General features: G+C 38.1%; 2 protein-coding genes and 2 long non-coding RNA genes across 8 annotated transcripts in view; 2 read left to right on the top strand and 2 right to left on the bottom strand.

Annotated features, from left to right (window-relative positions):
- Nucleotides 1-26,641, top strand: part of LOC149051961 (uncharacterized) — a 193,801-nt gene that overhangs the window by 155,874 nt on the left and 11,286 nt on the right. The window lies entirely within an intron of this gene.
- Nucleotides 5,677-8,679, bottom strand: LOC149051964 (adhesion G protein-coupled receptor D1-like). Its single transcript, XM_089206493.1, has 5 exons — nucleotides 8,547-8,679; nucleotides 7,802-7,890; nucleotides 7,524-7,644; nucleotides 7,216-7,257; nucleotides 5,677-7,046 (listed from the first exon to the last, which is right to left on the bottom strand). The coding sequence occupies exons 2-5, from the start codon at nucleotides 7,852-7,854 to the stop codon at nucleotides 6,942-6,944; spliced, it is 321 nt and encodes a 106-aa protein (XP_089062619.1). The 5' UTR covers nucleotides 7,855-7,890; nucleotides 8,547-8,679; the 3' UTR covers nucleotides 5,677-6,941.
- Nucleotides 8,864-12,659, bottom strand: LOC149051963 (uncharacterized). The gene is made up of 4 exons (XR_016186475.1): nucleotides 12,446-12,659; nucleotides 10,003-10,188; nucleotides 9,219-9,313; nucleotides 8,864-9,054 (listed from the first exon to the last, which is right to left on the bottom strand). It is a non-coding gene; the product is annotated as an uncharacterized LOC149051963 (long non-coding RNA).
- On the top strand, nucleotides 23,917-26,614 carry LOC149051962 (uncharacterized). 5 transcript variants are annotated; one of them, XR_016186963.1, is made up of 5 exons: nucleotides 23,917-24,281; nucleotides 24,664-24,743; nucleotides 25,068-25,145; nucleotides 25,838-25,929; nucleotides 26,493-26,614. It is a non-coding gene; the product is annotated as an uncharacterized LOC149051962 (long non-coding RNA). The 5 variants fall into 5 exon arrangements; XR_016186957.1 differs by having other exon boundaries at nucleotides 23,917-24,285; XR_016186971.1 differs by lacking the exon at nucleotides 24,664-24,743 and having other exon boundaries at nucleotides 23,926-24,281.

Genomic DNA, 26,641 nt, shown 5'->3' with positions numbered 1-26,641 from the left:
TTCATGGAGGATCTAGCGCTAAATCACCAGGTTCTTTTTGAAAACATTTCGTTGAGTTTAAGGAAAAACAAACTGTTATTCACTAGCCTAGTTCTATCCATATTGGGAAAAAACTGTGCACTCTGTCCTAGGTACCGATGCTCAAGACCTTGGTCACAGTCTTACCCAGTGAATAACATATTTATCTCTGACTCGTGCAAGAAACACACAAACGCACACCCCCACCACCCACCCACGCACTAAAAAATAAAAAGACTTGGATTTTTATGTTGAAAACAACATGCATATACTCACTGACCTCAGTGAACACGCCTGGTAACTTGTGGCAACGTAAAATTCCGTTGGCTAAATTATCCCAATCGTAGGGCACTCGACAAAAGTTACGAAATGTACAATTTCGATCGCTGTCTTGTCAGCGGCAGGCGATGTAAAAATGAGAATGATCATTTTTTTAGAAACATGTGTCCCGGAAACTTTCATGGGCATTATGTCCAACAACTAACACGCGTTTAAAAGTTCATTCATCGCTCACACGTACAAGTTAGGTAAGCTTAGTATATTCTGTGAACAATATTTTAATTCTAAGAAGCAAGAGCAAATTTCATTACACAAGTGCAAGACTGCAATGTATCAACACATAATATACTTATGATTGGAATGTGATCTTACCTCCGGGCATCTCGCAAATGTAGGCATTTTTTTCATCATCTCGAGAGATACCATTAAAGAGGCCTCCATTCTTAAATATTTCCGCCCGTTGGTCGTTATCACCTGGCTCAGAATCTCGCCATTTCGAAATATTCAGTTGCTTTCCACTCAGCCAAGTCCAAACCCCGCTTTTGTTCTCTAAACCGATATGCCACGCACTAGTATTCCAAATACCACGCTTTTGAATCTCATGATTGATAAACTGCCATTCTTCTTCAGTTTCGATGGAGACTAAATAACCTTTCTGATAATTGCAGACACACTTGTGGTTGTCCCAAACTATTCCGGTTTTCGAAAATATGTAAGAGGAGTTTTTGAAACAAATTGCTTGGCACCCTACAAGCAAAAAAACAAAGGTATACCAATGAATAAATGTGTACTAATGATGACAATAATGCTGATGATGGAGACGAGAAAGTATTATAACATATACTATATATAGAAGTCCTATTTAGCTGCTATGAACAAAATCTTCATTTACGCGGCACGCCCGTGCGTAAATAAGATGACGTGAGCATTTTTTTTAACCTGGCTCCAGAGTTTCCGTCCTGTTAAGCTGCAGTGCAGTTTTCCTTCTCTTTGAAATATAGATGAAACCAGTTAAGAACTTCCCAATTTTTCTATCGGCATTGACCTTTTAGATCCTGATCCAACAAGCAACAAAAATAAAGCCGAAAAAAACTCGCAAGTTGCACGTTTCGCAATTTCGTCGGAAGACCAGCTGCAGCAAATTTTGGCCGAAAGACATTCACTGGGAACAAAAAATCACCAATTGGTCATTAACAACATTTAAAGGTAAAATTTCCGTTTTCATTGTTGTTTTTTGCACTTTGCACGGCAGCGTAACATTATTTCGAACAATCAAAACCCTTGATAACTTCGGGTCTTTGACTTTTAAAACATTTTTTCGTGACATTTGAGTTCATTTGGCTTTGATTTTCTCCATTTTCCCGTAAATTTTGAGCTTCTCATTCACAGTTATCGGTTAACTGGATCAAATGTTTCCGCTCAAACCAAGGTATAAAATGTGGCGTGTTTTTAACCAGCCAACAGGGACGTTTGTTTACTTTTTTTGTACGTTGTGAGAAATTTGCACTCTATCACAATAAAATGCTTCTTCGTGCATATCCTTGTTGTCGCTCTGTTATGAAAGAATTTGCTCATGCTTTTTTTGCTGTGTATATATCGAGTTATGGATGCACGCGAGAAGTTTGGAGAGTACTTAAGAAGCTAGAGTTGCTCTCGGCTGCGCCTCGAGCTACTCTTACGCATTTTTCGTGCTCTGCAAACTTCCCAAGTGCATCCATAACTCGATATACGCACGCTAAACATGAAAAAATTCTTAAATTTTTTATACATTTAATTTCAATATCAAACGATAGGCATTAAAACCCTCTACCTCACTAGGACAAAATTAGAATTAGGCTAGGTTTTAGGGTAGTAGCACTGTTACTCGTTGACTCTTTCCAACTTACGTTTTAAATCAGAATCCGACGTAATTGTAATAGCAAGTCTATATCTAATTATTAGCATGATCAGTCTGATAGTATCTTTTTTTCCCCGTTCATAAATTCAGGGGCGTAAATGTTAAAATTGGAATTAGCACTGCCCAACCTGTTCCTAGCAAATCCATCAACACATGAAGGATGAATGTAAAAGAGAAATGAGCAAATAAACTGATTGTTATCTCAATAATAACATTTGAAACAATGGAAAAGTTTATTAGATTTCGAGCCAGACGGTGCTGATGCATTATATTTGTTTGCTACATGCCCTTTAACATCGACCCATGATTTTTATTTTCTTCCTTAGGGAGCAGACGGAGAAATTTAAATAAAATGCCGCATCTGTGCAATTTACCAACCGGCTGAACAAAACTTGCTACACAAGGGAAGCATTTTTAAGGATACGATGGACCCTCGAGAACGTCTATCGGACGAAATCTTTAAACGGGCCATTCGGAGTGCAACTAAACTATAAAACAGTGAAAAAAAAATGTTTCGCTCTAGCTTGCAACAATTCGAAAGGGATGATATTTCGTTAAGCAAATTAATCAGTCAGCAAGTCTGATCGCTCAAATAGAACTCCTGCACAACTGATGATCGCTGATTACTGATCACTGAAATAAAAAAATAAATAAAACTCCTGCACAATTTGAATATTGTGGGATTGGCCTCCAAAATCTAGTAAGGATTTTTGCATATTCATGGGTGTTACCAAACTATGGATCAGCAGACCGTGGAACCTACGTAACCCATTTTTTTTAAATGAATTTTTTTTTTGTAAAAGCAGTGAGATAAGTATAACGTCTGCTTTCGGGTACAAAGAAGAACAATTTAAAAGAGAAATATGTTTTAATTGTCCACGGCGTCCAACTTGACGAGCAGTCAGCAGTTTTGATAACTCAACAATAATTTGAAAGCTTTAACGGTTTGGGTACCGCGATATTTGAATAGCGCGTTATCCGAAGGCTCTCAGTAAAGCTTAAGGCTGGAATTCTTTGTACATGACCCTGGTATGAGGAACATGAGCCGCAAAGTTTCATCGTCCGTGATGCTCGTATAATTTCGAGGTGATCCATTAAACATTATGAATAAGAGGACTTTATTAAAAGCCAAAGACAGAATTCTTTTAATAAAGCTTAAATAAATAAAAAAAAAAAATCTCCACGTGGCTGTAAGGAGTTCCATTGTCGAATGTTAAAATATGAAAATTGTTTAATTTTAAGAGTTGCTTTAATTATCTTCTGTGAGAGCGCGTCACTTTAACCCCTCAGCTCATTCAGAAAATCAGCTATCTACGAGAAAGGAAAAATTAAACCAATTCAACCATTTTTTTTCAAACCCCGGATAGAATGTTAAAATCCCACACCATTTTTGGTGGACCCTGATAATTAAGTTCGATCTTTCGTCTAAGCACGTCGAACGTTCAGCACCTATCTGAAGAGGAGACGTATTCCCCTATTGACATCTTGTCTTAGTGACATAAAACGATAGCAACTAAGCTAGTGTGTTCCTGTTATCCTAAATATGGCTTCCAAAGCTATTGTGCAGATAACCATGACGCAGATAATAGGACTACCGCATGAATGTCTCGCCTGTGCTGTTTGATCTTTGATTACTCTGCACTATACGGAATCTAAAAGGTTTCAGAACCCAATTTAAAAGAGATCCTTCTCTAACTAAGAATTAAGAGTTTAATGCGGACATCTTCGGAGTATGTTTTGTTTTGTTTTGTTTCAATTAACAGTGCACAAATAACTGTGGTACTTACCTGGCGCACAACTTATCAAAAAAAATTTGCACACTTTGCCGGATCTAGTTGTGCTCATCACACAGTTCAATCATTTGGCATTATACGGAAGGCGAATAATATCGAGAAACTAATAATGATGATAATACAAAGATCCCAAAGTTTTGCTTTATTGATAAACAAATAGTTTAGAAATGAGATTTGTAGAGTTTGGTATGTTTCGTTATTATACTTCCTTAAGTTTAAATTGGAAATAAATATTTCACAAATTGGAAAGTCAGTTTCGAAGGTTTCGTAGCTACAGCAGAACAAACAGGAATAACTAGCGTCGTACTTACCCAGCACACAACATATTAAAAGGGTTTTGAAAATTTTGCCGGATTCAGCTCCATCTATCATCCACTTCATCATGCCCAAGATATACAAAGGTTGCTCCCAGGAGCTATCGTTGCACTTAAATTTGATTCACCCCGCTTGAGAGTTTTGAGTTTGCGGCATCCTCATAAAACGCTTTGGTACCAGTTTGAGTTTAATGCAAATCATGATCTGTGATCGCATATTCATGGCGTTAGTCTCGATTTTTATTTTTCTGTCAAAGACGTACCAATAGACAAAAGCAACTTGCACCAGATGCGGAGCATTGTTTTTCTTAAAACAATCGGAAAGCCTCACGGCATTAAGACACTTTTTGTTGTTGAAGTTTTGTAAGGAAGCAGCTCAAAAATAATTGATGTTTAGAATGATTGTTTCTTTTTGAGCTCTGCTAAATGAAAGTTGTCTCGAACAAACTTCTTTTTATCGACTGGCAGCTAAAGGTATTGCGCCATTTGTTCGTAAGCATAAAATAATGGGAATGATTATTATTAATTCATCTCGCCTATGACATGCTGCACGTTTCAGTTGGTGGGTCTAATTACTTCGTACTCCTTTAACTTTGTTGGAATAACTCGCTCATATGTTAATTAATACGCATTATTATCATGCAAACCATCACTTTTGTGTTCAAATGTTGGAATTCCAACATTTTAGAAGGAGCGGTGGGGTCAAAAGCTCTTTGTGCGAGACGTTCTTGGGTCATAGTGATGTGCTCTGTGGGCGAGACATTCTACTCTTCTGGTATCTCTCCACGCTTATGGAATAATTGATTTTTTATTCTCGAATATACTCTAGTCCTAGCTGCGATCTATTTAGTCAAACGAAGCTTGAAGCGTTTTGACCTATCGGATTGGAGCGGTGTAGGGAGAAATATAATTGTATATTTCAGAATACTTCTTTTTTTTTATTTCTTCCGTCTCAATCGTACGCTTCGTCATTTACATTTGTTTATAAATGGGTGTGACGTAACCTAGACTGTTGAAAACTGTTACGCACATCTACATTATCGACTCCTTCTATTGCTTGTCGAAATTCTTCTTCAATGCTACGTCTCCGCTGTAGTGATATTTGAAAACCAGGCCCATGGAAATATTCCACATTTCTGTCGCTGAGCTTTTTCCTTTAAATTGTTTACGCTGCATAAAAGTTCTTGAATCGTTCTTTAATAATTTGTACCGAATAGTTTATAATCTGTTGGTTTATGCCCGTTTCCACCTAACATCGCCCCAATTTAATTCCAATTAATCGTTGTATTTTCGATTCAAAACGATACTCCTTATTTTAGGAATGTGAAAACAAATGGGTAAATGTAACTGATCCACAAAAGATCCAGTCTAGGGGTTTTTTTCTGTTCTTTCTAAATTAGTTGTTTATTTATTCAAACATTTACGTATTCATCTACTTATTCATTAAGCAACAAATTTGAATGTCAGCGCTAGCTGCTAGTACTATTAGTATCATTACGGTACAATTTAACCGACAGAAAGAGCATTATTTTCTAAGGGCCTGTTTACACGGTACGACTTTGTCGCATGCGACAAGCTTACGACAGGCTTACGACAGGAATTGTTTCGTGAAAATCAAACCTACAACTCGCTTACGACTCTTAAGTCATGTCGTAGGCCTGTCGTAAGCTTGTCGCATGCGACAAAGTCGTGCCGTGTAAATAGGCCTTAACAAACCCGACTACTTAATTAAACAACTTGTAATATTCTCAACAATGAGCGACTCTTAACGGGAAGTAGAACAATTATCCTTAAATAAACTTACTGAAGCCAACTAAAAACTATATCTTAGCTCACCATTGACACGATCTCACAGTTGTCTCCAAAGTTCCCTTAAATTAACAATCTTCTACAATAGCTCTCTTTCGGTATTGCTTTCTGAAAGGTCAGTCACTCCCGACAACACTCCCGACTCCTTATGTATAAAGTATTCTAGAAAATTCTGGAAGCTTACAACACAACTATATTTTTAGTGTTAAATCATAACTACGAAACCCAGTAAAATGCTGCAGAAAGTTCCTGGGTATGCATATCAGCATGACTAGGCATTCTCGAAATTTCTACAAACTTATATTCAGTTATTATCCATAGCTTATTGTTAATAGTAATAATAATGTTTGATGAAAAATTTGTTAAAACTCAATAAGTAAAACGCCGAATATGAAATAATCATGCCGTAAGCGCAGAGAGTTCGCGTCCAAGAATCAAAACATAAATACACTCTATTAAAGCTGCGTGTTAGAGTGCTTTTTTTGAAGAAAGAAGAGTCATGATTTCCTGGCATAAATTCCCGCCTCGTCTGTGGCAGACTGTAATCTTATTCGAAGGATAGTCGTCAGCATACTGAGCCATTAGAAATATAAAAAAAATTATAGATTGGTTTATTTCGTCGAATCTTGCCTGAAAATGTCCGATTGCCGAGAAAATAACCTTATAATCATGAAGTTAGGTTACGTTTACAACTAGTTGAGTGCTTAAACAAAGATGAACGGAATGACCTCTTTTACCTGCAGATCGCAACTCAGACCGATCGCAACCGACTAATCGCTGTAAGTACTTGTACCAAGTAACTGACTATTATTTCCAGTTGGCTGGATCCAGTTAAGTGCGATTTCGATTCAAATTTAGAAAAGACTGCAATTCAACTGCCTTTATATCCCCAACCTCACTTGGATTGACCTGTGAGCTCTTCCTTGTATAGTTGTCCTTTGAAGAAGATAGAAAAACGATATTCATTTTTCTTTTGAATCGCTCTCTGATCTGCAGATAGACAAGCAACATGAAATATGGTTCTTAGCAGTACCACTCGGATATCTATCAAAGCACTAAAACTTGATGATATGGAGTTAATAATCAGTTTAATGTTTTCTCTTACTTGAGTGTTTCGCTTGCAGTGTAGAGCGAAAATCAGAAAACCCTGCAGCATAAAGATGATTTCGGGATCATTAATTTCTAAATATGCAAACAAATTAGTCAAATATCTATTGAGATTTTCAAGAAGGAAGGAAAATTACATATCTTATAATTGAAAAAGAAGTCTGTCTTCTCTTGCATGGTTAAAAACTTTTGTTTTCACAATTCCAAAAACATATCATGTGACCATTGTAACGGTGTCTCACTTGATCAGAAAGTAACATAATAATAGAGATTGAATGCTTTTGAGAGATATCATCGAACACTCACCTGAATAGAGTTGAGTATGGTGAAGATGTAAGCGAGAGCTTTATGCACAGGCAAGAGAAGACCGAATAGCCACGTGACACCCAGCAGGGGAATCATCAGCACGCATGCTTTGATGCCAATTCTAGGAGTTAAAAGAAAATATTCCTCAAGTTTCGTTTGACGAAGAATTTTCATTTAGTTAGATATCGTAAGGCCTTACTGGTTAATGAGCGACGAAGTTTGGCGAAAAGAGCCTCACAGGAGGCTATATTGTTTTAGTCTTATGTTGCAAATCTTACCGTATTTGCTGAAAATGGTTGTCTGCCCCTGTTGGCTGCAACAAATTGGTCATCTCCCTTATGACTCGTTGGAGTATCAAGAAGTTGAGCTGAAGAATACAATGAAAATAAATTGATTATTTAGATATGGTTATCGAATAGGCAAAGCAGGAGAGGATCCTTGACAGAGACGTTACTAGTTTGGTAACAAGCTTCGGATAAAGAGTCATTTACAGGGAATAGAACTTCCAACTGTGGGACCTAGATTATGAGCTTCGATTCTCTGACAATGAGCTGAAGAAATCACGAACGTCTCTACACTAAATGAACTATGTCAAGTGAGGCCTCGTGTTAAATTATATAAATTTACTCTTCCTGCTCCTTTCTTCTTGTTCAATGTTTTTTTTTTTAGTTATTCTTGCGCGAAAAAATATCGTAAGATATCAATGTGAAACAGTGAGAACCCATCAACAGGAAGGAGGAAGAATTTTTTTCCTTCATACTATGTAGTAAAAGTTGGAGAGTCTATGAAGCTATCTTATGCCTGTGTGGACATTGTCTCAACAGGTTTTTCTCGTCATAAAAGGCCCTCAATAGCCACGTCCAAAGCTTGTTGTGGGTAAATAGGAAAAGGAAAATGGTAAATATTCTGTAGGATCATATCATAAATAGTTAAATTATTTTTTACAGAGCAGAGAAAAAAATCTTTAGCAGCAAGTAGTCCAGGTATACCAGTCATAATCACCAACACTAATCATAAATTCACAATTTCAATGAAAGCTACAAAGGCGACAAATATCCAGATCAGGTTGTTAGTCGAGGAAAGCCAGCAACTAAACTCAAAGAAGTGAAACACGAGAAAGAAACACAAATTGTCAGCAAATGAAATGATACCGATTTCAAACTATATGCAAAAACAAAACAAAGATTTAAATGCAACAAATAAAAAGGAGAAAAGCAAGAAGAAACCCTTGAATTTTTTCCTACTATTTGTCACTCGTATAGCTTTGTAACCCTTCTTTTCCAGCAGCGATGCCGAGTGAAATGGCCACCATGATCACTGGAAGACCTACCCATAAAGAAAGGAAGGAAATCGTGTCACTTCGCTAGATGACGACACCATATTTGGTGATCCGACAGCATGGTTACAGTTACCAGTGCATGTTTAAAATAATAAGCTCACCCCATGAGATGACGTGATACATGTACATCTTGGTGTTGATGTTATAAGCTTTCACAACGAAGAGGTAGAGATAAATTCCCTCGATCAGCATCTAAAAGAAGCGGCCATCAAGAAATATTGCATTAGAGCCGCTATTGTAACACAGGCAGCCTATGGAAAGGACGAGTTTTCGTATTCTTATCGTGCTCCTTTCGACAAGACGTTCACGGTGCAAAGAGTCAATTCATTCCACGGATAGAAAGAGAGGCCACTAACTTTGTTTTCGGTGGCGTTTATTCCGGCGAGGAAGATGATCTGTCCAAGGGACATAGAAACACTCAGTCGAATTTGAGGGAGAGGTTGACGAGCATCTTTGGTGAAATAATTGTTAAAAAACAAAAAGAATCAATGAGACAAAGCAACAAAAACATTAACAACAATTGGATGGACGAATATTGTTTTTTTCTTATTTACCCTTCAACCATTTTACAACGTTTTTTCAATGAGCAGCACTGGACGGACTGAATTTGTGAAAACTGAATTCGTTCCTCGAACAGTTTCGTTGGAGAGCTATAGAGTTCATTGGGGAGTTTTTAAGAGTACGGTTAACAATTTTGCATTTATAAGCATCGCAAACGATAGGCCAATTTTGAGCCCAGTGTATAGTATGAAGTAAGCGGAAAGTATTGGTAAGATTTGTCAATTTCAGTTAGTAAAGTGTTGCTCATCAATCTATTATTTGAGAAAAGTTTCAATAAACAGAGCGAGAAGAAAGGTTTCACAATTTGAAGGATTCTGATTCTCTCTTGTTGATTGTTTAAGAATACCTTGAATTTCCTTTCACACCGCAAAAAATCAGAGTGTCAAAGTATTAGACAAATTTAAAGAACAGACGAATCGATGTTATTCATCAATAACGTTTCTAAAAAGTTGGGCTTATACATGAGCTCTTACATCATCTAGCTTTAGGGAATTAGGCAACTTAGAGGGTCAGTCAGCAAGTCAGTGAGTAACAGGAATAAACTTTGAAACTAAACAGGATTGAAGGCCACAACCTCACCCATTTTTGGAAAAACGATCCTCTCTGAAGGCCTCATTCCACTCAGGTGTCGCTTTCCAAATTTCTCGACGGCCTCTGCCACCTCAAAGATGATTTTTGTAGTGTTTTAACGTCTTCCATTCCAGCTTTGTCTTTTGTGACGTTCTTGAATTTTGGGGTGAAATCTTCAAACACAGTTACAGCCTCCTAAACTACATGAAATATTTCCAGGTCATCAACCAGCCAGTCTCATATATACAATTTCTAGTAAAAATGCGGGAAAAGACCAGCAGGAGTCCCCCAATTGTGAAGATTACGCCTGTCCGATGACATTGTTATTTTGCAAAACTCCTGTTACCCACGGAGTTCCTGATTGGTGCAGTTAAGCTCCAGCTGTCAACCACACGCCAAATGTGTCATTCCACATGTTGCCCTTGCGGAAAAATGCGAAAGCTGGCAAACTCTGTAAATGATAAGTTGTTAGCTACTATTCCGCTTTCGAAGAAGCACTCATGTCTTTCGGAATTTAATATGTCTCGCGCATTAAATTCGGAAAAGAAAGGAGCAATTTTTACGCTAGTTCTGGAAAAAATCCACTGGTCCTGGTGCCAACTGGCTTTGGAAAAGCTTGATATTTCAGGTGTTGGTTCGCATTTTTTTAGTAATTTTTTATCATGAAAAAAATAGCTATTTACGTGTTGAGTAATATGTTGCTCGCACTGATCGGATCGCCGCATAAGGGTGTGTCTCACACCAACCAGGTTGCCGCATCAGGGTATTTATCTCGCACAATCACATTATAGCACTTGGATATCAAGCAGAAACCACAGCGTTTGGATACTTTTTCTCGTACATGATGTTATGGAATCAGGAGGCCATGCACAAAGAATGACATTAACCAGAAAATTTGGACTCATTTGATGTGTAATGATTTGTGGCTTTCGCAAGAACCCCGTCGATTGAAGTCTAGTTTATCGGTATATAAAAGGTTTGCAATCAACTTGTTTTATCAATTTTAAGTTTAAAGGTGTTTTATCCGCTTCTTTTCTCACGTTCGCACGCGCCAAACAACTTACTTCCGTCACGTACATGAAAACAACGCTCAAACATTCTTGTGCTTGGATTGTATTGTATTGTATTCCACCAATCAGCGTCCATAACTAACGTGCTCTCTCTCTCTCTCTAATTAGACTAGACAACAGCTGCGAAGGAGAAAACGTTAAGCGTGGCACCGACGCATTTCACTTTTGCTCAGAGCTTTTTAGACAGTATTTGTGTGAGTTCAGATAACTTAGGTTTTTTTGCCTTTTACAGTCAAATTACGTGGAATTATAATAATAATAATTTTGCAGGCAACCAACTGTAAATGAATAATGTTGATTTTCTCTCTGTCTGAGAAACGGTAGTAAGCGTAGTCTCTTTGGTCTCGTCACGCAACACGCTCTCTCTCTAACGGGGAATAGAGGGCGTTGTGAGACGAGACTAAACAATAGCCGCGAAGGAGACAATAGTAGGCGAGGCACGGATACATTTTATGTCTGCTTGGGGGTTTTTAGACAATAGAGACAATAGACCAAAAAAAAAAAACCTGTGTGAGTTCAGATAAATCAGTTTTTTTCCCTTTCTTTTAAGGTGAAGTAATGCGATATTTTCGTTTCTTTAGAAGTTATGCTCTTTTTCTGTTACAAGACTGATAGTGTTAGGAACACAAAGTTTCCAGTCTCAACCCTCCCAGCCTAAATAATAATTCTTGCATGCTACGCATGCCTATGTTTATCTTCTTGGTGAGCAGAATGTCAATCAATTCCAACTCATTATTGACTATTTTTCAAACAAGAAAAAGTATCTACGACCCCTGATGACATATGAGAACTGAGGTAACCCTTACTAACCTCGTTAGAGAGTAATGGTTGCTAGGTCGATCGATGGCGATGCCCGCCATATTCGAATTAGGTACAGGATGGTCAGTTTATTGTGTTCACTGCACATTTTGCATTGCATTGAAATAAGCCCCTACAACTTTACAGTTCAAACGATCGGATATTAAAATAGAATACAATAAACATAAAATTGATTCCCCCATGCGAAGAACAAACAAGTCTTTTATATTTGTTTTAGAATCTAAGAAAATTGATTACCCTGGTTTGCTTTCCTTGTCAATTAGTTTTCATCAATCACTTTGATAAAGTACTTCTACTGTAGTATAACACCTTAACCCTTTAACTCCTAAGATCTCATTAGTAATTCTCCTTACTGTCTACCATACAGTTCTTATGATGTTGGTTTGGAGAATTTGGTATTGGATCAACTTATAATCCCCTAATTGATATTTTTCTTTAATCTCATCACTTGTCTGCTTGATATTATATTGATATTGTAAGGAGAAATTCTGTCTTGGTCACTCATGGGAGTTAAAGGGTTAACATTAATATCCATATTCTATAGACTCTTCACTATGAAATACCTTTGGTACTGATGAGGAGAATTCATGTTGTAATCAGAGCGTCTTGAGTTGGGAATCTTTTTTTTATTCTCATGTTCTTAATGAATGACTCAGCAATATTACTGGAGGGAGAACTTACATGTTGACTACCCTTGGGGCTGATAGGGTTAATTAAGCAGAGAGAACCAAATTAGTCTATTGTTTCACATGTAAGCCATGCTGTGTTCCCCATTTACCAGGACATTTGTACAAAACAATTGGTCCAAATTAACATAAACATCACTTATTTCAAAGCCAAGAGTAGTATTCCACATTAGCGTAATAATTCAATTAAGTATTGGCATTGTAGAGTTCTGAGAACTGTATTTGCTAATTAAAAAACAAACTCACAGTCTGATTAAATTGGTTTTCATAAACAAAGTAATAGCTGGCTCACCTGGTTGTAACATAAAGAAAACCCAGAGAAAACCCAATCAGTCTGTTTTCAGTTGTCAGACAGGCAAAAAAATGGGTAGAACAGGATCCTGTGTACAAGAACAGTGACAATATTCTGAAAAACTAATAAAAACAGAGGAATTTTTTTCTGCTTGCTCACATTGAGTGCTGGACTGCTGTGCAGGTAAAGGGGGTAAGTTTCTCAAGAAACTGTGGTGCTGCATCAATGGGAGAGTATAACAGGGTAATTTAGTATTGTTGACTGAGTTGATAATGTAAACTGGCCACTGTGTAGAGTTTAAAAGCTGATGTTTCAAACACAATAGCCCTTCATTAGAGCAATTGGAGGAATTGTGGGTTGTGTGCGCATTTATATGCAGAAAATGGAGCTATGCTATTGATGGGAATATGGTGACGAGAAAACAATAATAAATTACTTACATGAAAAGCATTCATTGATACTGTGGGGCTTAAGAATGCCTGTTTGAAAGATAATTTTTGTTCTGGAGTTTTGTGGCCCTCCAAACTGCCTAGATGTAGGGAAAGGCCACAAAGTGCTATATGCTACCCAGAATGATTAGGGAGATTAAAGTATCTAGCAACTGGTTTGGATGTGTCCTTGTCATTTCTTTTTACATCGCGAAGGTGTTATGGCTGTGTTGGTAGTTGAGGGTTCAAGCCCCAGACCACAACAACACTCAGGGTCTTAAAATAACTGAGGAGAACGTGCTGCCTTTGATACAACATCTGCAAATGGTTAGATGTTCTAGTCTTCTTGGCTAAGGATGATAAACCATAGGCCCCATACTCTCCTGCATCTTCTCTGTACTGGTTATAAGCAGGGGACATTAACCCTTTAACTCTTAGAAATGATTAACAGGTAACTTCTCCCTATAATATCCTTACATTATTCAGCAAACAGGTGATGAGAATACCCAGACTTCTCAGGTAGAGGATGTTTTCTTGATCTAACAGAAAAGTTCTCATAACTGATGAATATACAAATGTGCAGCATCTAGAGTGGAGAATCAATTAATAATCAGATCTTGAGAGTTAAAGAGTAAAAGACCACACAGACTTCAACAAAGAGTGATGAATGTGGCTCCCAGTGTGGTCATCTGGCCTTGTTATCATTTATAGAAGCCCACATTTAAACCTGCTTTTTAAAGCCAAACTGAGCCAGCCTGTCTAAATATTCCAAATAAATAAATAAATAGCTTAATATCAAGTTCACACCCACATCCCAAATGGAAGCTAGGTGCCCAAGGGGCCCAGGAGCTGCAACTACAGTCACACCCCGAGGTGCTAGAACACCAACTGGCCTACTCAATGCTAAAGTGGCAGCTTGCTGAAATAGACCCTGCAAAAGAAACCTTGCAGTTAGGTTTGGTAAAACAATGCATGCACTGATAAGGTTAATACCACTGGATGAGGATGGCCCCAGGGCCCTAACATCCACAGCAGTACTGCTGCAAACTCTGCAGAACATAATAAATACTGCACAGATGCTAACAGCTGGCTTAAAGACACAAACCAAATGCCTGAAAACACAACTGACAATGCATGTATTTCCACTTAGTCATGATACATGCCCCATTATAATCTATTCTGTGGCCAACTATACACCCCACCTGCTAAGTTAGTCACTTTACCAGAAATGTAATTTTTGTGATCCCAACTTAGTCAATTTCTGTTTATAGATGCATCTATCTAGCTAAAACCAAGTCTTTTAAGTAGGTCATGATCCTAAAATGAAGCAACACATTTGTTTACGTGAATTTAGAACACTTTACTTTTCATCTTCAGTGCATTAACATTTTGGTACATTTCAATCTAATTTGAACCTTTCTGTTTGTAAATCCTTACTTTCATGTATGAAAATTTTCCAAATCATGAAAATGTGTTTGTCACCACTCTAGTAACTCTATCGAAAATGTAACCCTATTGTGGCTAAGCGAGTCATGAAAATGCCACCCAAACCAGTAGCACATCCCCTTGCCTTGTATGACAAGTAGCAACTTTTTCAAAAAAATGGTATTTCTAACGAATGAGTCTGCGAATAAGGCAGAAATAGATATTTTGTCGGCACGAGATACGACAAGGCCTGGGCCTTAATCCCGAGCATCATGGGTAATGATGCAGTGGTATATAAGGGAAAGTATAGCACGTGATGTCCATCTAGGCCTCAGAACCAACCGTTCACCTCTGGCTGATGACAAATTTAGTGGCCTCTTGGAGCAGACCGTTTCTCAGATCAAACGGTCGAACGAAGAATCGGCGGAAAGTCAGATGAAGGAGACCAAGCGTCTCAAATTCAACGAGTCTCTTAAGAAAAACAAAGTGACTAGAGGAGCGCTGCAACTCAGGTGTAGTTCTTTCCTTTGTTAATATCAAAGCTAGTAGTTTGCCTTCGCAATCGGAATTAGGCAGTGCCATTGACTCGGACCCTAGCGTTGCCGCTTGTGCTGATTCTTTCTTGTTAGATTCCTTCGGATTCAGGCTCTCTTGCAGTTGATTTGACCTATTCTTCTGTGCGTGGAGGGCTTAGAAAATTTCTGGATTTTTGACGTACTTTGGAAGTTTCGCAATTTGTCCTAAATGTTATTATGCAGGGTTACAAAATTCCCTTCCTCCAACTTCAAACACCTTTTGTTAAGAGAGACAATACTTCTGCTCGTGAGAATAGTGATTTTTGTTTCGCAAGCTGTCAGCGATTTACTTCGCTTGGACGTAATTGCATAACTTGCATGTAAGCCCGATATCATTAACCCACTTTCAGTTTCTACCCGTAGTTCGGGAAAGCAAAGGCTCGTTTTGAATCTTCGACATGTCAACCAGTTAATATACGAACAGAAGTTCAAATGTGAAGATCTGGGTGGCGTTAGGCAGTTGTTTTGATCGTAATTATTACTTGTTTAAATTTGACCTTAGTCTGGTTATCACCATATTGAAATTTTCCCAGACCACAGAAAATTTCTCGCTTTTTCTTGGGATTTTGGGAACGGGGTTTCAAGATATTTTCAGTTCTGAAAATTTCCAGAGCTCATAGAGCCTCTGTGCTTCCTTTCGGGTTTTCTTCAGCCCCGTATGCTTTCACATCGATTTTTAAGCCATTACAGAAATCGTGGAGGAGCCAGGGCATCCCGATAGCTCATTTCCTCGACGATGGTTTAGGAGGGGGAACAGATTTTGTTTCTGCTAAAGTTAACAGTTTAGTCGTCCATTCAGATTTGCTCAAGTCTGGATTTGTTCCTAATGAGGAAAGGTCCCTTTGGGAGCCCCTCCTAGTTATCACCTGGTTGGGTGTGATTCTCGACACTATTGATGGGACTATACAAGCAACCGACGAACGTATTGAAAAGTTAAACGCTGGCCTTGTTGAGCTACTGTCTTGTCAACCTCCCTGAAAGTGCACGTGAAGGGAGTCGCCATTGTAAAAGGTCGAATAATTTCCCTCTCTCCCTGTGTGGGTTCCTTCGCCCGTATTATGACTAGATTTCTTTTCTTGGTCGTGAATTCGGCGCGCTCTCGGGAAAGCGAAGTTTTTCTCTCAGACGACTCTCTTTCAGAAATCAGTTTCTGGAAGAACAACTTGGTATTCTTCAATAGCAAGGTTTGTTCGTCGGTCCAGTCCCTTCCGGTCAGGGTCACCTTTTCAGATGCCCCCAATTCGGCTTGTGGTGCTTTCGTAAAAGAATCAAATTTAGTATTTTATCAGAACTGGTCTCCTGTAGTGCGTGCCTAAAGTTCTACATGGAGAGAACTCAAAGCTGTTTGCCTCGCCTTGGAAGCTTTCGCGAGTCATCTTTCTGGTGTTAAGGTTATTTGGTATTCCGATAACCAGAACGTCGAATCTATTCTTCAAAACAGTTGTAGGGTAGCTGACATGCACCAATTGGCCCTCCTAGTTATCCAAATATGTCTTGAGTTTCACATATCACTTGAGGTTAAGTAGATCCCTTAGGAGCTTAACGCTAAGGCTGATGCAATAAGCAATTTAACCGATTATGATGACTATACCATTAACGAAGCTATCTTTCAAAGAATTAACCTATTTTGGGGGTCCCACACCGTTGACAGATTTGCTTGTCCCTATAACGCTAAGGTACCAAGATTTAACTCTGAGATTTTTTCAGACCGGCTGTGTAGTAGTAGATGCCTTCTCCCAAGATTGGGGGCACGATAATGATTGGATTTGTCCTCCAGTGTGCCTATTAATTAGAGTGGTAAAGCACATGGAATTGTGTAAGGCGAGAGGAGCGGTTATCCTCCCCTTGTGGAAGTCCTCTTGCTTATGGACTTTTTTTTTTTTTGTAGAGACGGTGTGCAACGGAACAGTTTCGTAATTGACTGGGTGTTTTTACCCAAGTTCCCAGGTCTCTTTATCAGCGGGAAAGCCCGAAACTCGCTTTTCGGTTCCAGACCCCTGGACTTTGATGCTATAGCCCTTCGAATTGATTTCGCCGCCCCAGATCTCCCTGTGCTTGCGTAGGCTTCTGTACGAAGTTCAGTATAGACTGTGATCGTTGTAATTAGCCCGGCGGGCTTTTTGTATTCACCGCGGAAGTTTTCTCTTCTGGGTGCAAATGTGGTTTTGTTTCAGCGTAACTGCTCTAAGTCCTTTGTACTTAGCTTATGGGTTGTTTGGCATTTACTCAGGCTTGAAGTGACTTAAATCATAGAATTCCTCGTCAATATTGCGTATTGCGTTATGACACGAGTTTGTGTCAAGAATTTATTCAGCATTGTTTGAAATTAAAGGGACCCATTTGTAGGCGTAGGCTTCTGTACAAAGTTCAGTAAAGACTGTGATCGTTGTAATTAGCCCGGCAGGCTTTTGTATTCACCGCGGAAGTTTTCTCTTCTGGGTGCAAATGTGATTTTGTTTCAGTCAATCCCAGCGTAATTGCTCTAAGTCCTTTGTACTTAGCTTATGGGTTGTTTGGCACTTACTCAGGCTTGAAGTGACTTAAATCATAGAATTGCTCGTCAATATTGCGTATTGCGTTATGACACGAGTTTGTGTCACGAATTTATTCAGCATTGTTTGAAATTAAAGGGACCCATTTGTAGGCGTAGGCTTCTGTACGAAGTTCAGTAAAGACTGTGATCGTTGTAATTAGCCCGGCAGGCTTTTGTATTCACCGCGGAAGTTTTCTCTTCTGGGTGCAAATGTGATTTTGTTTCAGTCAATCCCAGCGTAGTTGCTCTAAGTCCTTTGTACTTAGCTTATGGGTTGTTTGGCATTTACTCAGGCTTGAAGTGACTTAAATCATAGAATTGCTCGTCAATATTGCGTATTGCGTTATGACACGAGTTTGTGTCACGAATTTATTCAGCATTGTTTGAAATTAAAGGGACCCATTTGTGGTCCACTTTGCAGATTCCATTTATCTATGTATTCTCTGTTGGAGTTTGATTATTCCCGGTTATTCTATTTTTATTTGACTATTTCTTTAGTTATTTCTTGTTGGATTGTACTCCTCACTTTGCCTTATTTTATCTCTCGTTTAGATATTTGTCATTCGGGATTTAGGGCATTCCGGGACGGACCGCTTGACAATTTGCTTGAGGGGCTGAAAGATCGGCCGAAGACGACTGTGCTCTCTTCCAAAGCAAATGGGACTGATGGGACTGTTATGGTTTAACGATGTGTCTAGAATAAGAAGTGATATTTCCCTTAAAAAAAGGCTTCATGATTATTAAGGTTTTGAAAAGCAAGAATGTCCAGCTCCGGAAAGGCGACGAAGTCGTTATGTTATAATTGTCTAGTTCTGTATGCCCCGTTGTGTTGCTTAAGAGGTGTTTAGTTATGTTTAAGACACACCCTGATTCCAAAGATTTTATTTCAAGCCTATTTCTAAAAGGAAGGGCTCTTGCAAGCTTGTTGCCCCTGATAAGCCCATTAGTTACTCTACAATTAGAGGGGCTTTTCTCTGGGACCTGCAAAGTCTCGGAGTTGAACCGTCCGAGTTGCGTTTGCATTCTCTAAGATCTGGGGGAGCCATTACGATAGCAAGTAATGGAGTAAACGACAGAGTTTTCCAACGACATGGTTTTTGGAAATCGGTAAAAGCCAAAGACACATACGTGAACGATAATTTTGAACAATGACTCGAAGTATCGCGTTTTCTTGGGCTCTGAAGGCGTTTTCGTGTTTTTGGTGGTATTATATCACCTAGCCTCGTGCGTCTTGCCCAATTCTTTGTCAGTCTATATATGCCTCGGGTTGGTTCTCGGCAGGCTTCCCTAAATAAACTTATTTGGTGTACACTTCTGTGTTATTTGTTATGTAGTGGAGACAAAATATGGTATTTCTAACGAATGAGTCTGCGAATAAGGCAGAAATAGATATTTTGTCGGCACGAGATACGACAAGGCCTGGGCCTTAATCCCGAGCATCATGGGTAATGATGCAGTGGTATATAAGGGAAAGTATAGCACGTGATGTCCATCTAGGCCTCAGAACCAACCGTTCACCTCTGGCTGATGACAAATTTATTTTAGTTTGAAAACGTATTTTCTTTAGCTGTTAAGCCTCGTAGGATGGGCTGCCAACTGCTCTGAGTTTGGGCCATGGTTCCTACCCAGATTTCCTGTCATGTTTTTCCCCAAAGGGGTTTTTTCTGACAGGTTTTTTCTGGCCTCTGTATAACCGTAGTTATGTCCTTGTAAGCGGTTGCCCATCTCTGTTAATCCAGACTTGGTGAAGTTTGCATGTTAGTAATGTATACCTTTTTTTTAATGTCTAAGGAATTGACTGTATATCAGGATTGTATATGGTATATCAGTTGCGAAGATATGTATGTATGCATTCCTCGGGCTATATATGCCTCGGGTTGGTTCTCGGCAGGCTTCCCTAAATAAACTTATTTGGTGTACACTACTGTGTTATTTGTTGTGTAGTGGAGACAAAATAGTACATGTAGCTGGGTGTCACTTAGACTTAGGTACAACTACTTAAAGTATGCACTGATTTATGATCAAACTACGATGATTTTGTTAACCTTCAATATAAGCCTTGACCTTTTTGCCCTATTAGTCAATTCTGCACTCACATCAACAAACCAAGATATCCATTGCAGTTTTGAAGTCCAGATTTGACCCTTTGATTGACAAAGGCTAGTATAAAAATAATGACAAGCTTAAAATAATAACAATACATGTAATAATAATTATCAATTGTGCAAGCATGAAATTACAGATGAAGTTTTAGCAAAACAGCATCACCTTTCAACCTTTCTGACTTAAAACATGGGGCAGAGGGGCATGTATTCCAGAGGGGGTGCTTATTGGAAGGAGGGCGCTTAATCAAATCATTGTGGCATGTAAACAATTTTGTTGACATTATTTGATGAGAGTTACTTCAGTATTTCACTTACAGCTGAAGGAAGACAACCAAGATCAAACAGATTCTCCTTGATAACTGTGGGGCACCTTAATTGATAGTTTTTGAGATTGAAAATTTGTCAGCATGTCTCAAAAAACAAAATTACGAAGACATCTCTGGATTAAAATAAATTTGCTATATTTTTAGGATTCAAGAAGAAAAGACAGGTGTTACAGAACACTAAAATTTCATGCTGGAATGGAAAATTAAAAAGTCAATACATGATAATGCAGACAAAGGCAGGATCAAGCTGTCTAGCACAGACACCCCACCTTTCAGCCCACATTCCCCTCACTTTCAGTCCCAAATTCAAGTGTGAAGTGAGAAAGAAAACAGCATTTATTTCCAGAAAAAAAAAATTAAAAATTAAAGAATTCCACATGCAATTTCAAAAGAAATAACTTAACGAGGTCTACTGTAATTTAAGACACGGAACAGAACGAAAAAGAAGATCTGTAATTTTAGAAAGAGAGATTTTCAATTTGCAAAGCAAGAATCCGTGTGGAACTCGGACGCCACTGTACGGAAATATGAGAGGGTCTATTAAAAACCTCAAAGCCGTCGCAAAAATCATCCACAACCGCAAAACCGCAAGAAAAGATTCGATCAGAACCCAAAACTGCATGCAAAACTGTCAAAACCGATAAATGTTCATATCCCAGTTCTCAAAGCCCTAATCGATCCGATACGGTGTTGACAAGTGGAGCATACAGAGGTTTCGCGATTATTCGAGATCAGTGGAGGCGCATAATGGCCGCTTGGATCGAAGAGAAAACGGAATCCAAACAGGACAATCCGAAAACTTCATCGGAAACCAAATCCGTAGCCCATTAGACAGGTATTTTAGACGAAAACCGAAAACCAAATGCTAAAGAACGGAAAATCCGCAAACCGCAACGAACACCCAATCCAAAAAACCGAAATTCTTTAGCACAAAAACCGATCTTAAAAAAATATGGAAAATCCCAATGACTCCTTAAAGATGTATCGGTCAGTTCCGTCCACAAATCCCACAAATGATAACAAGAAAACCATCATTATAATTGAAACCTCAACGAAAACTTTTTGCATTGTTATTTTCCAATCAGAAACATGCTGCAAAGCAACTTTAGTCACGCGATATTTTTCAGGCAAGATGTCATGTCACGCAATCGAATTATTCATCGACTACGAACATCGATGCTTGTAAATTGCACAACTGCAGCCTCACGGAATTTCTTTTTTTAATCATAGATTTGCATTTTATGGCTAAATGGCGCAGTTTTTTTTTAATGCAAAAGAGGATCTGATCTCCTCGCGAACGTAGTGAGTATTCAGTAAAGAACACCACGGAGATGTTCATATTTTCAGTTCGTTTCGTTTCGTTCAGCAAATCACAGTAAGCCCAAAAAAATTGCGGAGATATGGTCGATTCTAGTTTTACAATAGAGACTAAATGCATTGTATGACATCAGATCTTTGAAAGACAGGCGCAAAGAATAGGGTTATACAAACGTTAAACTCTTTGACTCAGTAGTATCCAATTCTGCGCATAAACTCCATCATCTGCTATCAATCAAGAAGATAAAATTTAAAAACCAGCGTAATTTTAAGTTTAGGAAAATGCACACTAATCGTAACACGACCGCATTTATTCCATTCAAGTCCAATCGTTAGAACTTTTATACGTTGTTTTTTCCTCTTTTCTACAGGGTCATTTTATATTACATTAATTGTTTTTGAATAACAGCGTATAAAACTTCAAATAACTTTTTGCAAATTTCATGCTGCGAATTTGAATATTTTTCAATAAACAAACGATGTACCTCAAGGAGACAACAGCGAAACGAAACAAAAAAATCGCAGAACGAGCTTGCATGAATCTACAGCGCATTCATGAAAATATCGACATCCACAATAGAGTACGTAACCCTGAGAAGTGTTCTCCGTGGATCTATTTGCCATTTTCCAAGCAATCTATTGAGGCAATTGCACGTGGTTCAACCTCCCTCGTCTGACAGCTCCTTTCAAATGAGGAACTCTATTTGCTTCCGTGAATTTGAATTAGATTATGGTTATCTTATTAATGTCTTTCTCAGAAAATTAGCGGAAGAGAAATAGCAGGAGTCTGGAAGCTAGCTGGGTTGGTGACCGCTGACTGAAGTATAGGGGATTTTCAAAGATGGCGAGAAATGTAGGAGAGTAATGTGAACATGTCACTATACTAAAATGGTTCGTGAGTCCTTTTAGTTCTCAGCGGCAGTCTTTTAACCGGTGTTTTAATTATAACTACATATTTTTTACAGTAGACTCGATCGTTCTTTAGCTCTGCTGGAAAGGCAGCGAAACAAGGCGCTTCGAAAGTAGAAAATAAGTGCGGCAAAGATTCTCCTGCGAAGTCATTATCGAAACATGATGTAGGAAAGAGCCGAACGAAAAGCAAGGTAAGTAATGTATTATGTAAGAGAAAGCTATTTGTGTTATCAGGGAATTCGACTTCAGAGGTGAGGGAGAAAAGATCTGCCCATATCACAGCCCCTGTCTGACTGAATCGATCATCATGTGTATCTATGTACTCTGCTATTCACATTCCCATCTATCTTCTCCTGTGGATGGAGGGGGGGGGACCCTATTTCGCTAAAATTGGTATTTATTGTCATACATGGTAAAATCTCCTTTGTCCTGAATCTTTATTTTTGCACATGATAGATAATTTACAACATGTTTTAACCAAGAGTTTCATTCCACTATATAATTATGTCTAACCCAAGGTATCTTTCTGGACTGGAATGTAAGAAATGGTTTGGTAATGTGTGTTAACTAACTTTGTAGGTATAATTTTCAATGGTCTGTCGGAGTATGTCAGGGTAGCTGAGTGAGGCTGATAAGTTAAAATGTTTTCCCTTTTTTTTTTTCCTAAACAGGGTTGTAAAATGAAGCAATTTTGTATTCATCCTTTTCCTTCTAAGATCTGTTTGCTAATTCTCCCTTCTAGTTGCTACACATTTCCTTGTACATTTGTTATAGGAATTTGTTCTTAGATCAAGATAACAATTTTTTTCACAACCCTTTTGTGGGACATTGTTTGTATAGTCTTGGGAGAAGTTACATGTTAATCACATCTGGGAGTTTAAGGGTTAAACAACTAAACAGCATGTTGTGATACACTGCCACCTAAATTTCACTCAAGTTTGAAATATCTTGGACATTAGCATTCCCTGCAAATTTGTTCAAACTGCAGTTTATTTTTAGTCTGCAGAAAAGTTGCAGTATGTAATACTAATGCTTATTTCACAATTTTGACAAGTACTGGTTAATTTTCATTTATTCAGACTGAAGGGAAAGTGAAATAATTTCACAACAATTATTGTTGATTAACATGAAGATGACTGATAAAGAAGCATTGAGACTTCACTTAACCCAAACCATGTTTTCCACAATGCTGGTGTCTTTTCTTGATTTTCTGAGCTGGAAGAAAAATGTTTTGTAAGAAAGTCGTGATCTGAGGAACAACACCCACCTTGATCTTATCCAGTTGTTATTATTAGGTCCAAAAAAGTGAATTTATCTCACATTTGTGTGAATAAAATATGTAATTGTTGATTTTCTGGGCAGAGTTTATCAAGCAGTGAAGATGATGACATTGCCTGAAAACAAAAACAAAACAAAAACCAAACAAAAATCAGAAGAGGAAGAAGAAAGGAAAAAACATTATTGACTCAGGTAATGTTTTAGGATGAACACGAACAGTTTCAAAAGGAATAGATGTTGAGACTCTACACAAACTATTACACCTCTGTTTTTGTTTTAATGGTGTACTGTGCTGTACAGTGTCCTTGTCAATTCCAAATGTAATTTGCATTATTACAGAAACAGCCTCCTGCTTAGCTCAATTGGTTAGAGCACTGGACTATTGTGCAGTAGGTCAAGGGTTTGAGCCCCAGCTGGACCAACACTCAGGGTCTTAAAATAACTGAGGAAAATGTGCTACCTTTCTATAATGTCAAGAAATGGAGAGACATTCTAGTCTTCTTGGATAAGGATGAATAAACCGTAGGTCCCGTCTCCTGCTTCTATCAATTAGTCAATTTGGTTAGGCAGGGGACATTGAAGAACCCACTCACAAGATTACTGTAATGTGGTTTGGCCTGTTTACTGGGAATTGGGGGGGGGGGGGTCTGGCCTTGTCATTGTTAACACGGGATCCACTCTAATTGGCTAAAGCTGTAGTGGTCTCCCTGCCTGAGATAATTAGGTGAGGCTAAATAAATTAGGGTGTAAAAAGATTCACATAATGATATGTACAACATCTCAATGATGTCCTGACCCTATTTCTAAATTAATCTTACATCTTTGTTAGATTCTGATGAAGATCCTCTTCCTCCAAAAATCAGTTATGTGATTTGTTTCTTGAATTTTGTTCCCTTTCATTCAGTTGTAGTTAATCCTTTAACTCCCAGAAGTGATTAACATGAAACCTCTCTTTATGATGTCTACACATTATTCAGCAAACAGGTTATGAGAATATTTAAACTTATCAAGTAGAAGCTGCTATCTTGATCTAATGCCAAGTTCTCATGACTAATTTAGAAGGAGACGTGTAGCAGCTAGAGGGGAGAAATAACAATCAGATCTTAGGAGTTAAAGGTTAAACTTTTGGACTCTAATTTCACCCCTGAATCAAGAGTCAAGGAAATGATCACTAAAAGCTCTTGATTATTTTAAAAAATTATCCTTGTAATTGCCTCAGAAAATGCATAGGGAACAGTATGGAGAATATACATACTGATATCAAGGTGTATTCAGAACCTGGTTCTCTTTCATTCATGTCTCTTTTAGAAAAGCCACATCAGTAAAGAAGGAGGAGAGTTCAAAAGCTAAGAAAAGTAGAATATTGACCAATCAGCTCGGACTCAGGTAAGGAAATTATGTCTAATTATTGAGGATACCCTATACTTTTTACGAGAAGGGTGATTGGGAGATTTTGTTTTCAGGGGAATCATGATTTCAATTTTTTTTCCATGAATTTTTATAGATGACATAATCCTTCCATTTCCATCTGAAAAGTTTTTTCTTTATTTAAATGTGACCCATGAATGAAGAATTATATGAATTAAATGTGATTGACAAACCATTTTGTTTCCCTGATGAATTTCGGGTTATTTGAAAGAGCCAAACTTGTAGGATTAACAGCTTTATAAACAGGTGAGAAAGAGTGAAACTTTCAATTTGTGAATTTGGCGTAATTCTCTTTTTTTGAATTTCATGTGAATGTGAAAGAATTTTGGATATTTTTCATGATGCATGAAAAGACAATATATTTTTACATGACTGAGTTCTTCAAAAGGGTTCAGGGGACTCCTCTCCTTATTGATGGAGTGGAGGGCTGGATAGGGAAAATATTTAGTGTCAGGTGAGCTTTAGGTAAAGTGAAGTCAGGTTTTTTTGCATCACCTGACCCTTAACCTTGCCTATGTATTAGCTTGCCAAAGAAAAAAAAGCCATCCACTTGATCTAGGGTTGAGCACATTCACCATCAGACCACTGTGCCCTTTAATATAATTTTGATATTATGGTGCTTTAATTGTATTTTGATGTGGTTTCTACAGATGAGGAAAAAAGTTGTACCTTAGAAATTAAAAAAGTCTCTTAAACAAACAGAAAAGCCAGCTTCTAAAGAGGTCCAGCAAGTTAATGAGAGGTAACATGCATTGCTCTCTATTATTATATTTGATATTTCAGTACCAAACCATGGTATTAATCTAGAATGTAAGATATTGCTCTGGAGAGGCATCTGGCTTCTTAAAAATTGTCCAGGTTAATGTTGTTTATCTGTTTGTTTGTCTATCCTCTCTTTCATCAAGCATTGAGAATGTTAGATCTGTCATAGGAAACTGCTCTTATGCTGATACATTTAACCTTTGACCCCTAACAGTGACCAGCATCTAATTTCTCCTTACAATATCATCCCTGAATCAATCATTAAGGTCATGAGAGTAAAGGAAATGATCACCAACTAAGCTCTTGTTTGTTAAACAAATTCTCCTTGTCAGCACCTTAGGAAATGTATAGAGAACAGTATGGAGAATATGCATACTGATCTACAGGAGTTAAGGGTTGAAGACAAAAAGCAAACAAACAACAGCAAAAAAATAATAAAGACAGTGTTTACACAGCCATCAAGGGTGTATTAAATGCAACATTAATGATCATACCTTGATTCCCTGTAGAACCATCAAGAATTTTTTTTTTCATTTCACTCAGAGATCTGATGAGTCTGAAGAAAATGAAGACTCCAAAGTGAATAGAAAAGAAGAGTACATGAATGGGAGAGAAATAGAAGGAAGAGAAAATGGGAATGTCAACCATCACACAACAGAGCAACCATCAAAGGAAAGAAAGGAAGACTTCTC

This window comes from Pocillopora damicornis, chromosome 1 (assembly GCF_964200805.1).
Source record: "Pocillopora damicornis chromosome 1, jaPocDami1.2, whole genome shotgun sequence".
NCBI lineage: Eukaryota > Metazoa > Cnidaria > Anthozoa > Scleractinia > Pocilloporidae > Pocillopora > Pocillopora damicornis.
This window is presented reverse-complemented; position numbering and strand designations above follow the sequence as displayed.

Coding starts and splice junctions, on each gene's coding strand:
- LOC149051964 (XM_089206493.1), bottom strand. CDS start 7,854: ATGACCAATTTGTTGCAGCCAACAGGGGCAGACAACCATTTTCAGCAA. Junction 7,258..7,523: donor CCATACTCAACTCTATTCAG/GTGAGTGTTCGA, acceptor TTTATGCTGCAG/GGTTTTCTGATTTTCGCTCT. Junction 7,047..7,215: donor ACTGCAAGCGAAACACTCAA/GTAAGAGAAAAC, acceptor TCTTCTTCAAAG/GACAACTATACAAGGAAGAG.